General features: G+C 41.8%; 1 protein-coding gene and 1 non-coding gene across 6 annotated transcripts in view; one reads left to right on the forward strand and one right to left on the reverse strand.

The window, feature by feature from the left end:
• Zdbf2 (zinc finger DBF-type containing 2) overlaps positions 1-15,156 on the reverse strand; it is a 47,424-nt gene that overhangs the window by 15,123 nt on the left and 17,145 nt on the right. For all 5 annotated transcript variants that reach the window (XM_076550263.1, XM_076550259.1, XM_076550264.1 and 2 more), the window contains one exon: positions 10,179-10,312. In XM_076550263.1, the coding sequence (XP_076406378.1) occupies positions 10,179-10,240 (62 nt within the window). In that variant the 5' untranslated portion in view covers positions 10,241-10,312. The remainder of the gene's footprint in view (positions 1-10,178; positions 10,313-15,156) is intronic.
• LOC121822199 (U6 spliceosomal RNA) lies at positions 1,529-1,631 on the forward strand. The gene has a single exon (XR_006063209.1). It is a non-coding gene; the product is annotated as a U6 spliceosomal RNA (small nuclear RNA).

The raw sequence follows: 15,156 nt of genomic DNA on the forward strand, positions 1-15,156 counted from the left end.
ACAGAGATCTGCCTGCCTCCCAAGTGCTGGGATTAAAGGCGTGTGCCACCACCGCCCGGCGAGACAGGGTTTTTCTGTGTAACAGCTCTAGCTGTCCTTGAACTCACTGTGTAGACCAGGCTGGCCTCAAACTCACAGAGATCCACCTGCCTCTGCCTTCTGAGTGCTGGGATTACAGACATGGCTGGCTGATTAAATTACTTTTCTAAAGATCTGAAATTCCATATCTAAACATCTGTAGGTCATCTTTCTACTACCGCCAGCACAACAAGCTTGATTCAAAACATTTTAGAAAATCTTCTTTCATATATACAAACAGCTGTCCTCAAGACAGTCACAGTCTTCATTCAAGTCATAGCAATCATCTACTAAAGGTTCTCTACTCAGTGGTACTCTCTATGGTAGACAGTGAACAAATTCAAAGAAAGACAATCTGGCTCTCAAGCAGCATTCAGTTGGCAGCAACATCCAGTACAAAATGTCAATATCAGCTCATTTAGACCCACAAAAAAAGGTATCACAACTAAGAGAAGCCTAAGGTATCATAAGCTAATTTAAGGTGGATATCCTAAAACAGAAAGAAATCAAACTTGAAAATCTTGGTTTAAAAATCCAATTTAAAAATTACTAAAGAGGCTGGGTAGTGGTGGTCCACACCTTTAATCCCAGCACTCTGAAGGCAGAGGCAGGTGGATCTCTATAAGTTCAAGGCCAGCCTGGTCTACAAAGTGAGTTTCAGGACAGCCAAAGATACACAGAAAAAACTTGTCTCGGGAAAAAAAAATTATTAAAGAAACAAGTTATAGACTTTAATGTATTATCAGTTCACTAGTTATAACAAATGTACCAGACTAATGTTGAGGCATTAATATTAGGTAAATTCAGTGAAGTCATATTATAAAGACCCTCTTTAAGGGTGGGGAGTGACAAGGTCTTACTATGTAGCCAGATGTGATGGAACTATGTAGGCCAGGCTGGCGTCAAACAGAGATCCTCTACTTCCTGAGCGCTGGGATTAAAGGCGTGTGCCATTATGCCCAACTTTATAAAAACAAAGAAAACCCTTCTTTATTAGCGCTTTTAATTTTTCTGCTAAAATTTTCTTTAAAAGATTACAGCCTAAGGCTGGAGGAGATGGCTGCAATGGTAGAGTACCTGCTGTTTGAGAACCTGAGTTTGGATCCCCAGCACCCACATGAGAACCAGAAACAGACAAAGCAGTGCACATCTATAACACCAGCATAGTGCAAGCTGGATGGATCCCAGGAGCTCACTGGCCAGCCAGTCTAGTCAAAACAGGTAGTTCAACCTTGAGTGTGAGACTGTCTCAAAAAATAAGGTGGGGAGCCAAAGACACTCACAGCATCAAGCTGTAGCCTCTTACACACACATATAATACTACAGTTTAGCAATAGCAAGGTGGTCATCTCAGAAACCTGTCATCTCAGAACTCAAAGAGACTATGGAGAAGGGGATCAAAGCCATGCTGGGACACATTCTGAGACACTGTCTGAAAAACACCCAACAGGTGCTCACTTCGGCAGCACACACACAACAACCGGACTGACAGAGATGAGCACTGGCCCCTGCACAAGGATGACATGCAAATTTGTGAAGCATTCATATCTTTGTGTGTGTGCATTTAGTGTTTTTAAAATATTAAATGAAATAGTGTGTTACCATAAAAAGTGACAAACAAATGTTTATAAAAATTAGAAAATACAGCTGGGTGTGGTGGTGCATGCTTTCAATACCAACACATGGGAGGCAGTGGCAGGTGGAGCTCTGTAAGTTTGAGGCCAGCCTTGTCTAAATAGTGAGTTCTGGGCCAGTCAGGTCTACATAGTAAGACCCAATCTCAAAAGAAAAAAAAGAAATGGTAAAAATTAAAAAACAAGTATTTTTTTTAAACTTGAGAAATGCCACATTTATCTGAAAGCATGTGTGCATGTGCCAGCAAGTGGCAACTGTAGTGGGTAGCCATTCCAGCTTTGATCTGGAAGTTCCAACCCCCATTGAGGCTTCACACCTACAAGGCGGGGCCGAGAGAGGGCCCTGAAGACCCGAGATCCGGATGCACCACCTTCTCTTGCTTCCTGGACCCTGGATGCTAGAGGTAGACTGAACAGAGTTCTCCAGAGAACACCGCTGGACTGTGCTACCTCTTCCCCAGACCCTACAACCTACCTATCCCTTCATTTGTAAGTTATGCCACTAATAAACCTCCCTTTTAACTATATGGAGTGGCCTTAATAATTTCACCAATATCTGGTGCCCAATTGCTCCTGGCAGCACCAATTTGATCCCAAGAGAATGTTGGGCTTCTAAGACATTTCCATTTGGAAGTTTGTCTTCTTGGCACAAAATGGCCTACTGGGCAAAGAACTGCCCTTGCCTCGACTGCTGACAGTACAAATGCTGTCCTTTCTGGACAAGCGGGACACAAGGAAAGTGACCACTGTACTCTGCCAAGACAGGGTAAGATGGTCTTTCAGAATTCCTGCTTCTGAAAATGGTCTGTCAGATACTCTAGGCCTGTAGCCAATTTGAATGCACCACCAATGCTGAGAAACATTAGGTGACTGTCCAGGCTGCCAGCTGTCTCTGTCTACTCTTGCAAGATTCCCAAAAGTTGCTTGCATCCATCTTCCATTTCTCAGGTACCATTATATTCCTTCTCAGGTCTTTGATGGGATTGAAGACTAGCAGTTATAGTTACAACTTAGTGTGTATATATATTATCTTATATATAATACTATCTTATATATTATATATTATCTTATATATATTATACTAATATAATATATATCTTATAAATATTATCTTATATAGAACATATTAAGTATTAGATTCAGGTAATTTAGAATAGGACACCTTTTGAAATGATCTTTGTAACATACCATTTACCTACGCTCTAGACTTCTCTGGATTTTAGTATGTGTTTCTTGCTTGATATTGTTCGCATTGATTGTAGTTCCATCTTATCTAGGTCATTATCCCTCATTACTCCTGGACAATATTTGATAACCATTCCTTTGTATATAGTCTTGTATTAAGTTATAACCTTCTTATTTAGACAAAAGGGGAGATGTAGTGGGTAGCCATTCCAGCTTTGATCTGGAAGTTCCAACCCCCATTGAGGCTTCAGTAACTGTCACACCTACAAGGCGGGGCCGAGAGGGTCCTGAAGACCCGAGATCCGGATGCACCGCCTTCTCTTGCTTCCTGGACCCTGGATGCTAGAGGTAGACCGAGCAGAGTTCTCCAGAGAACACCGCTGGACTGCGCTACTACTTCTTCAGACCCTACAACCTACCTATCCATTCATTTGTAAGTTATGCCACTAATAAACCTCCCTTTTAACTACGTGGAGTGGCCTTAATAATTTCACCAATAGACAACTGCTTTTATTTTTTTTTTCTAAAGACTTATTTTATGTGTAGTATAGCGCCCGCGCTACAACCCATTCACCATGTCCGAGCAAGGGGCTGAGGATTAAAACAGAGACAAGACAGCAGGTCATTCATCTCAGTAGAATGCCCTTTATTGAAGGGAAGCAGGGGCCTTGAATACAGACTAACAGCACAGTGGAAGAACCTGGGAGGGCAAAAGTTTGCTACAGAAGTTTCACTATTTCACACGCTTGCTGTTTACCCCACACTACAGGGTACACTAAACAAGGAACCTGTTTTCCAGGAAGGAAGCTGGCAGGAAGTCTACATAGGGAGGACATCTGGTGAAGGTCAGCAAGCAAGGCAGCAGCTACCCAAGGAGTGGGGCCAGGGCCAACAGTGTGGGCTTTGCCTGCAGGTTTATATGTGCACCACATGTATGCCTTGTATCTGTAGGGGCAGAAGAGGCAATAGAGCCCTTTGTAGTAGAGTTACAGGTGGTTGTTAGTTACCTGGTGTGGGTGCTGGGAATCGAATGTGGGTCTTCCATAAGTACAGCAAGTGCTTTCAGCCTCTAAGCCCCTAAGCTGCTCTTTTATTAACCTATCAGAAGTAATACTGCTGTCATTCCATAAGTCACTGTGGTGGTTTGAATAGGTATATCCCCCACAGACTCATGTTTGAATGCTTGGCCTATAGGGAGTGTCACTATTAGGAGGTGTGGCCTTGTGGAGGAAGTATGTCACTGTGGGAGCAGGCTTTTAGTTCTCTGATACTCAAACCACACCCAGACGCCTCCTGCAGCCTACAGACCGAGATGTAGAACTCACAGCTCCTTCTCCTGCACCATGTCTGCCTGCATGCCACCATGATCCACCATGATAATAATGGACTAAACCTCTGAAACTATAAGCCAGCCCCAATTAAATGCTTTCCTTTATAAGAGTTGCTGTGGTAATAGGGTCTCCTCATAGCAATAGAAACCCTAACTAAAACAGTCATCTTTTTAAAAAGGTTTTTAAATTTATTTTATGTGTATGAGTGTTTTGCCTGTGTGTATCTAAGTGCACAATGTGTGTGCCTTGTGCCTGTTGAGGTAGGAAGAGGGTGTTGGATCCCCTGGAACTGGAGTAAAAGATGGTTGTAAGCCATCATGTGGGTGCTGAGAACTCAATCTGGATCCTCTGCAAGAGCAGGAAGTTCTCTTAATTGCTGAGCTATCACTCCATCCCCTTGATAATTCATTTTATTTAATACTAATTTGGAATATGTGTAATAAAAAAGGTAACTGTCATCAAACAGCATTACGTAATGGTTAAAAACAACTTTGACTTCTAATCAATGAGATGATAATGCAAGAACCACTTTCACCTCTTTTTCAAAACTCTGGATTACCTTCATTTGGTTTGTTGTTTGTTTTTTGAGAAAGGGCTTCTCTGTGTATCCCTGGCTGTCCTGGAACTCACGCTGTAGACCAGCCTGGCCTCAAACTCAGGGATCTGCCTGCCTCTGCCTCCTGAGTGTTAGATTGAAGCTGTGTGCCACCACCTCCTGGCTACCTTCATGTGTTTTAAAGTCTATCACAACATACTTATAACTACTTCTTTAACAAGACAATACAGAAAATGGAAGGAACCAAAACTAAGAGGAGGAGAAAAGATAGAATGATATGGCATCTACCACCTAGAAGCTTCCATGTGCATCTATATCTGTATTTAATAGTAACAAATTATAATTCAATTTCTAGTCATTTGTCATTTTACCACAAAAAAAACCCTTCAAATATACAACTATTAAAAGTTAAAAAAAAAACAACAAAACAACAACAACAACAACAAACCCACTCTTGTACACCACTCTTAAGCTAAGGGAGTACTTTAAGGACTACTGGCTCAGTGGGTAAGTTGGCAGGCACAGCTTTAATCAAGCAAGTCAACCAAGTTAACACCATCCATGTTTGAAGGATGGACTAGCAGGAGTGGGAACACCAAGGGCAGTAGGGGTGACTGCAAGCAAAGTACAACAGCACACACACAACAGAATGTCACAATGAAATCCATTCTTGTGTAGCCTAACTAAATGAGATTAGTCATCTTTCAAAAACATCACCAGCAATTAAATATGTCAACATCTTGTGCCTCAAAGGATACAATCTCAGCTCTAAGGAACTACTGCCCAAAATGTATACTCTTAGTAGTCATGGGAAAACATCAGACAAGCCCAAATTGGGGTGTTGTCCATAAAATAAATAAGCCCAGTGCTCTTAAAGTGTCATAGTCTTAATAAGTAACTAAGTAATAGTGAAACGATAGAGATGAAGGGAGACTGAGGAGACAGACATTCACTGCAGTGTGTGAGCATGGGTGGTCCCAAGCACAGGGCAACGGCATGACAAAGGGTACATCTACAGACAAGCTAGCAGCATCCAGCAAAGTGGTTCCTAGTTTAGAGAATTACACTGTGCTCACTTTAGATTGCACAGTTAGGGCTCAAATTCCTTCTAACACTTTTACAAATGTTTTTGGTAAGCCTTATATGTTATCCCAAAATGAAAAGTTAAAAAATAAAGACTATAACAGTGGTTCTCAAACTTCCTGATGCTGTGACCCTTTGATTCAGTTCCTCATGGTGTGGTGACCCCCAAGCATTAAATTATTTCTGTTGCTACTTCATAACTGTAATTTTTGTACTGTTATAAATCCTTATTTTGTTTTAATTATTTTTTATGTATGAGTACTCTGCCTGCATGTACACCTGCATGCCAGAAAAGAGCATCAGATCCCATTACAGATGGTTGTGAGCCACCATGTGATTGCTGGGAACTGAATTCAGGATCACTGGAAGAGCAGTCAGTGCTCCTAGCCTTCTCACCAGCCCCTACTGCTATAAATCTTAATGTAAACATCTGTGTTTTCTGTTGGTCTTAGGTGACCCCTATGAAAGGGCCCTTTGACCCCCAAAGAGATCATGACCTACATGTTGAAAACTGCTGCTTTATAATGATCTATACACTTTAGCCTAGAAATTCAAATCCTATGAAATTAAACTATAGAAATAGTTGTTGTGATGATCTGAATGATAATAACCTCCATAGGCTCATATGTTTGAATACTTGGTCCCCAGTTGGTGGAAGTATTTGGGAAGGATTAAGAGGTGTGGCCTTGTTGGAGGAAGTATGTCACAGGGGGTGGGCTTTGAGGCTTCAAAAGCCCACACTGTTCCCAGTTAGCGCTCACACGTTCCCTCTCTCTCTCTCTCTCTCTCTCTCTCTCTCTCTCTCTCCCTCTCTCTCTCTCTCCCTCTCTCCCTCCCTCCCTCCCTCCCTCCCTCCCTCCCTCCCTCCCTCCCTCCCTCTCTCTCTCTGTGTCTCTTGCTTGTGGATTGTGGATCAGATTTAAGCTCTCAGTTACTGCTCCAGCACCATGCCTGCTTGTTATCATGTTCCCTGCCATGATGCTATGATAGTCTGGACTCTAACCCTCAGGAACCAAGAGTCCCAGGTTAAATGCTTTCTTTTTTAAGTTGCCTTGGCCAAGGAGTCTTATCACAGAAGAAAAAAAGTATCTTGGACAGTTGTACAAACATATTTGTTGAAGAAATGCTTATAAGGTTTCTAAGTCAGAAAGTCTTATGTACGATCCCATGGTTAATCTAATCTCTTATAAGAAACAACATTTGAAAAAACGTTTCCCTATTAAAACATTTTCATCATTTCATCATTCTAGGTTAGTATCTTGCAAAACATAAGTTTCTTTTTCTACTACTGGTGTGCACCTCAACTAATTCTTCATAGATAGATATGTTCCCATTTTGCTTTATCTTGTATACTTTTCATAATCTGATTGCTAGGCTTTTTTAGCCCAGAAAATTAACCATTAACTTTTAAGTGTTATCAAATGTTTCTTTTTATTAAAACCACCAAAACAAGCTGATTGGTGGGGGGAGCTATCAAAGGCCAGAAAGACAGCTTCAAGGGTAAAGATATTTGTCACCAAGCCTATGTGTGATTTCCAAAACATACATGGTACTTAAAAGAGAAAACTAGCTCCTGCAAGTTGTCCTCTAACTTCCACATATACACAAATGAACAAATAAATAAATATAATAAAAATGTAATCAAAAATCTTTTGAAAAGACATTAAGATCCTGATATATTAAGAGACCATTCCCTGGGTGGTGGTGGTTGCACACCTTTAATCCCAACACTTGGGAGGCAGAGTCAGGCGGATCTCTGTAAGTTCGAGGCCAGCCTGGTCTACAGAGTGAGATCAGGACAGGCTCCAAAACTACACAGAGAAACCTTGTCTCAAAAACAAACAAACAAACAAAAAAAGAGTCCTTTCAACCTAACACATCCTCCACTCAATCAGCACTCAGTTCCATTATATAGAACTGACTTAGATTTTCACTTTTACTATCTTACCCTATTATGACCTCACTTTTATGTTACTAATCTTCCAAAGCATTTTGCTCCACCACCTCCATCCAACATTTAATCTTATGACACACCTAAAAAGCACCTTAAGAACACATAATCACTTATCAGCCGAAGACATTTACTTAGGAAAAAAGCATAGTTATGGCCATATTTTCTGCAGTGGATTGTTTTTATTACCAGGACTGAGGACCGAAGCCAGGGATTCACTACTACTAGACAGGCACTGTACAACTCAGCTAACACTCCCAGACCTACACTGAAATATCATACAAATAATTGAGGTGGAGAAATGGGTCGGCAGGCAAGAGGACTTACTACATAGTCATAAGGACGAAAGTTTGGATCCCAATAGCCATATAACAAGCTAGGCTTCTACACAGGCCTATAAAAGTAGCTCAGAGGTGGTCTGTAGAAACAGGGGGATTGCTGAGACTTGATGACTTTTTAGCCTAGCCCAGAAAACACTAACCTCGGCATGCAGGTGCACATGCACACACGTATGCTCTCGCACACGTGCTAGCACATGTAAGCACACACACAAGTTGATGTTTAAAAATAAATTTAAAAATACTTATTCTTACAATATGTCTATGAATGTTTTGCCTGTATGTATGTGCACCACATACATGACTACAGAGGTCCAAAGAAGGTGTCAGATCCCCTGGAACTAGAGTTACAGGTGGTTGTGAGCCAATGTGTGGGTGCTAGGAACTGAACCCAGGTTCTCTGCAAGAGCAAGTTCTCTTAACCACTAAGCCATCACTCCAGACCCCCTACAAATAAATCTTTAAAGACATAAGTAAAATAAACAATTGGAAATGGAAGTTACTAGATAAAACTTCACTTTAGGGCTAGGTAAGTACTAACTCTTCTCCTAGCCCTAAATCAAAATTGTATCCAATTAACCAGACTACAACCCATAACTCCAGAGAAGCTAGCTAACAAGGAAGACCCAAAGAGGGACCCATGAATCACCCTGGGAAGGGGAAATAGATGAGATCTCCATGAGTAAACTGGGGGGGGGGCAGTAATGGAGGGCAAGGGATGGGGGATGAGAACATAAGGTAATGGGATGGTCAAGCTGGAACAGGGACAGAGTGGGAGAGCAATGAAAGGGATATCCTGATAGAGACATTACGGGGATAGGTTGAAACCTGGTGCTAGGGAAGTTCCTAGGAATCCACAAGGATGACCCCAGCTTAGACAACTAGCAATAGTGGAGAGGGTGCCTGAGCTGGCCTACCTCGGGAATCAGATTGGTGACTACCCTAACTGTCATCATAGAGCCTTCACCCAGTCACTGACGAAAGCGGATGCAGAGATCCATAGCCAAGTATCAGGCTGAGCTCTAAGAGTCCAGCTGAAGAGAGGGAAGAGGGATTCTATGAGCTAGGGGCATCAAGATCATGATGGGGAAACCTACAGAGACAAATGAACCAAGCTAGTGGGAACTCATGAACTTTAGACCAACAGCTATGGAGCCTCCATGGGACTGGACTAAGTGAGACAGTTGTGTAGCTGGGTCTGTTTGAAAGGCTCCCGGCAGTGGGATCGGGATCTATCCCTAGTGCATGAACTGGCTTTCTGGAGCCCGTTACCTATGGTGGGACACCTTGCACAGCCTTGATGCAGGGAGGAGGGGCTTGGACCTGCCTCACCTGAATGTACCAGGCTTTGCTGACTCCCCATGGGAGGCCTTACTTTTTCAGAGGAGGGGATGGGGGTGGGATGGGGGGTAAGGGAGAAAAGGGATGAGAGGGGGATAGGTGGTTGGTATGTAAAATGAATAAAAAATTCTTAATAAAGACAATAAAATTTAAAAATTTCTTAAGAAAACAAAATTGTATTCAATAACTTTCATTTCCAAGTATTTGTTTTTATTGGTTAAATAAGACAGTTCACTACAGAGCTGAGAATACATCCACAGTAAAGTGTTTGCCTGGCATGTTTGAGCCCTGAGGTTAAATCCCTAGTACCATAAAAGCAAAAAATTTTGCACCTTTTTTTTTTTTTTTTTTTTTTTGATCTTTCAAGACAGGGTTTCTCTATGTACCCCAGGCTGTCCTGGAAATTGCTTTGTAGACCAGGCTGGCCTCAACTGACCGAAATCCACCTGCTTCTTCTTCCTGAGTGCTGGGATTAAAGATCTGCACCACCACTGCCTGGCTGTACTTTCTATTTTTTTTTTAATTCAATTACAGACCTTAAAAGGTAGGTATGGTGGCATTCATATAATCTCATCTCCTGAAAACAGTGTGAATGGAGCTAGTCTGGGCTACAAAGCAAGACGGCAGGGTGGGTGGACTGTGACACCGACACAAACCCAAGACTGCACTGAACTGCCTTACCCGTTGTTGTCTTGGTAATTGTACGGGTGGTGTCGAAGTACATCCTGCAGGAAGCGTTCCATCAAAGTGTTACTGGTGGCTGTCCGACGACGGCTCTGTCTGGTCAGGCTTCTATGCTGAGCACTGAACAAGTGCTACAAAGACAAACGGGGGATTGCAAATGAGTAACTGCTACTCGTGCAGCACAATACGGACTCATGCATGCATTTCTTGCAGAAGCTGACATTCTTTCCATCTAGCACTTCTAATACATGTACCTAACACCATAACAGTGTGTCTCCCTAAATACAGTTGTCACGTTCCTCTAAATCCATCCTAAGGATGATCTCAAAAAAGAACCTTAGCACACCATATAGTATTCAACAGGAAACTGCGTAAGAATATCCTTAAATGACAGTGTACATTAAGATGTAATACCATGCGGCTACCTAAAATAATAAAGAAACCATAATAACATAAAGAAATGCTAAGTATTAAAAGAAAATCATACGTGTGGCTCTATCTCAAACTACAGTTTAAAAATATTCAGACAAGCAAATGGAAGAAAACGAACTAAAATCTTAAAAGCATACTTTTAAGTGATATACTTTTGGATAATTTTTAATTTTTCTTACAATTTTTATATTTTCCAATGAGTATTTTTACAATTAAAAAAAACTGTGAAAAGAGAGAACAGGGTTGGATTATGGTATTAAAAAAGAACAAAGATAACTCAAACCCCTTCATTTCTTTTCCTTCAGTGATTAAGAAGAATCCTGCCTTGGCAGAATATTAGTGTAAGCACATTAAAGTCTTCAGCTTTGCACAGATACTAGTATTAGTGGATTAGCAACACAGTAAGAAGGACTCTACCACAGGCTGAAACGGACCAAATGCCACACACAGGGCTATTCAATCCCTCTCAAAAGCTCACTGCGTTTCACTCCGCAAGAACAGTGCCCTCTTTTGACACAAAGAGAGTGGGGCACAAAAAATAAAAAAATAAAAGCAAACCGCCTTAGGTTCTGTACCCAGCAAACAACAAAGCCAGGATCTGAATGTGAGTCAAACTGTAGTTTATGTGCTTTTCACTGTCACATGGCTAGTATAAATGGCATATTAATCACATATGTTCTTTATAATACAATAACATGTTTTAACAATACCTAAGAAAAACCATGTTTTCATATATCATAGTTAAGGTACTATTAAAAAAAAACAAAAAACAAAAAACAAAAAACAGGTTGCTAGTTCCTGACCACTGTTACAACGCTTGAAATTATGCCCCATCATGCTGATGTGAGACTCCTCCTGCAATGTTACCTTAGCCCCAGGAAAATCAAGTATGCCAGCCTCAAAATCCTCTCGCTACACACTCCCCCACTGTCCAGGACCCATCACCAGAGCTAGGCTGCTGGTAATAAAGAGGACAAGTGCACAAGGGAACAGAGATTCCACTAAAATCTAACCCTGCCCTCTCTGCTAAGGCCAACAAAGAAGAGCAATGTGAATGGAGAAGTGCGCCTGTGTGAGCTACAAGAGCCACATTATACATGCCCCACGTGGGCTCACGAGAATTTTCCAGCAGAGATCACATAAAACACACAAAATACTTGTATGTAGCACACTACCCCATCACAGAACAAACACATCCATAAGCATCTATCCACAAATATAGCACCTAGAAAACCCTTTACTGCCCCATACCAATCTAACAGCCCTTCTCTCTTAGCCAAGTGTAACTATAACCCTGATTTCTGATACTGTAGTTCTGAAAGGTTCTGAAATTTATATAAATGACACCATACAAAATGTATTCTTTTGTACTGGGTTCCTCTCCTTCAGCACTGCATTTATATTATTATTCAACATTAGTTGTACTCTGTTCACCTTCAAGTACACATCTGAACTCTGTTGTATGAATGTATCCTATTTTGTGCATTCTGCTCTTGATAGATTTTGGATATTATAAAGAATGCTGCAATGAACCTTGTTATTTGTCTTGTGTGACAAGGCACGTGTATTTTGGGGGATAGATTACTAGGAGTAGAATTTCTGTGCCATACAGTGCATGTATGTTTAGCTTCAGTATCTAGTTTTCCAAAGTAGTTGGAACAACTTATGCCTCAACCAACAGTATATCTTTATCTTTGCATTGCTCTCCTTCATCATCAACACTCAGTCTTCTCTTTTTTACATTTTAGCTATTGTGGAAGGTGTTCAATGCCATATATTGTGGTCTTAATCCATAATCTGATTGACAGCTTTTCATTTTTGCTGGCAGTACAGATTGTGTCTAATTATGGCTCCATTCAAATTTTTTCCTGATGTCCTTTTTTTTCCCAAGGTGGGGTCTTCATTATGTAGCTCAGGTTAGCCTTGAATTCAGTATCCTTGTCTCTAGAATGTTGGGTTACAAGCAAATGCTACCATGCCAGCTCCTCTTCCTGTTTTTCAAATAGATTGTCTTCTTTATTAACTTGTAGAATTTATTTATTCTGGACACAATCTCCTTTCAAGTATCATCTTCCTTTCTGTAGCTGGTCTTATTGTCTCACTTCCTTTCTATAGTTGGTCTTCTCTTCTCACTTCCTTCCTGTAGCTGGTCTGGTCCTCTCACTTCCTTCCTGTAGCTGGTCTTGTCTTCTCACTTCCCTTCTGTAGCTGGTCTGGTCCTCTCACTTCCTTCCTGTAGCTGGTCTTGTCTTCTCACTTCCCTTCTGTAGCTGGTCTGGTCTTCTCACTTCCTTTCTGTAGCTGGTCTTGTCTTCTCACTTCCTTCCTGTAGCTGGTCTGGTCTTCTCACTTCCTTCCTGTAGCTGGTCTGGTCTTCTCACTTCCTTCCTGTAGCTGGTCTGGTCTTCTCACTTCCTTCCTGTAGCTGGTCTGGTCTTCTCACTTCCTTCCTGTAGCTGGTCTTGTCTTCTCACTTCCTTCCTGTAGCTGGTCTGGTCTTCTCACTTCCTTCCTGTAGCTGGTCTGGTCTTCTCACTTCCTTTCTGTAGCTGGTCTTGTCTTCTCACTTCCTTCCTGCAGCTGGTCTTCTCACTTCCTTCCTGTAGCTGGTCTGGTCTTCTCACTTCCTTTCTGTAGCTGGTCTGGTCTTCTCACTTCCTTTCTGTAGCTGGTCTTGTCTTCTCACTTCCTTCCTGTAGCTGGTCTGGTCTTCTCATTTCCTTTCTGTAGCTGGTCTGGTCTTCTCACTTCCTTTCTGTAGCTGGTCTGGTCTTCTCACTTCCTTCCTGTAGCTGGTCTGGTCTTCTCACTTCCTTCCTGTAGCTGGTCTGGTCTTCTCACTTCCTTCCTGTAGCTGGTCTTGTCTTCTCACTTCCTTCCTGTAGCTGGTCTTGTCTTCTCACTTCCTTCCTGTAGCTGGTCTGGTCTTCTCACTTCCTTCCTGTAGCTGGTCTGGTCTTCTCACTTCCTTTCTGTAGCTGGTCTGGTCTTCTCACTTCCTTTCTGTAGCTGGTCTGGTCTTCTCACTTCCTTCCTGTAGCTGGTCTGGTCTTCTCACTTCCTTTCTGTAGCTGGTCTGGTCTTCTCACTTCCTTTCTGTAGCTGGTCTGGTCTTCTCACTTCCTTCCTGTAGCTGGTCTGGTCTTTTCACTTCCTTCCTGTAGCTGGTCTTCTCACTTCCTTTCTGTAGCTGGTCTTGTCTTCTCACTTCCTTCCTGTAGCTGGTCTTCTCACTTCCTTCCTGTAGCTGGTCTTCTCACTTCCTTTCTGTAGCTGGTCTTGTCTTCTCACTTCCTTTCTGTAGCTGGTCTTGTCTTCTCACTTCCTTCCTGTAGCTGGTCTTGTCTTCTCACTTCCTTTCTGTAGCTGGTCTTATCGTCTTACTTCCTTTCTATAGTTGGTCTGGTCTTCTCACTTCCTTTCTATAGTTGGTCTAGTCTTCTCACTTCCTTTCTGTAGCTGGTCTGGTCATCTCACTTCCTTCCTGTAGCTGGTCTGGTCTTCTCACTTCCTTCCTGTAGCTGGTCTTCTCACTTCCTTCCTGTAGCTGGTCTTGTCTTCTCACTTCCTTTCTGTAGCTGGTCTTGTCTTCTCACTTCCTTCCTGTAGCTGGTCTTGTCTTCTCACTTCCTTCCTGTAGCTGGTCTTCTCACTTCCTTTCTGTAGTTGGTCTGGTCTTCTTACTTCCTTCCTGTAGCTGGTCTGGTCTTTTCACTTCCTTTCTGTAGCTGGTCTGGTCTTCTCACTTCCTTTCTGTAGTTAGTCTGGTCTTCCCACTTCCTTCCTGTAGCTGGTCTTCTTACTGCCTTCCTGTAGCTGGTCTTGTTTTCCCACTTTTTTAACCATCTACCACCATCTTAATTTTATTGCAGCCACTTTCTTAATTTTCTTTTAATGTATTTTGTTAACAGAAAGCTCTTCCTCACAAATTATAAAGTGTTTCTCCAGTCTGTTATTAGTTCCTTTATTATATTGCCTCCAACATTCACATCTATAATTCTTTTGGAATGATTTTTACACACAAGATGATTCAACAACACTTTCATTTTTTTCCCAACTAGTTACTCATCAGCATCTACTAGCAGCAAGTCTTGTTCCCGGCTGCTCTGCAGTGTCGCGTTTGCCCCAAATCCAGTCCACACACTCCTCCATCTCTGGACTCTGTTTCTATGCTCTTTCTACCTTTGCACCAAGACTGCCTTGTCTAATGAGTAAAGGTGAAAAAGAATGGTTCGCTGCTACTATACACCATCTCACTCAGATCTTCTTCAAATCTAGTACTCATCTTTTTCATTTCCACATTTATATTGGCTTAATTTTCATTAATTTGTGTGAGTTTCACTGTAATTTCATTGAATAAGTACAATAATTTGGGGAAACTGGACATTTTTAATATTAACTCTTTCAATCCATGAAAACATTACGTCCTTCTCCTGCCCAGTGCTGGGGATTAAACCTAGCCTAAAGTATGCTAAAGCAGGCATGCTATCAACTGAGCTAAATCCTCAGCCTTCAGTGTTTACAGATTGTATGTAAACATTTT

Source organism: Peromyscus maniculatus, chromosome 13 (assembly GCF_049852395.1).
Source record: "Peromyscus maniculatus bairdii isolate BWxNUB_F1_BW_parent chromosome 13, HU_Pman_BW_mat_3.1, whole genome shotgun sequence".
NCBI lineage: Eukaryota > Metazoa > Chordata > Mammalia > Rodentia > Cricetidae > Peromyscus > Peromyscus maniculatus.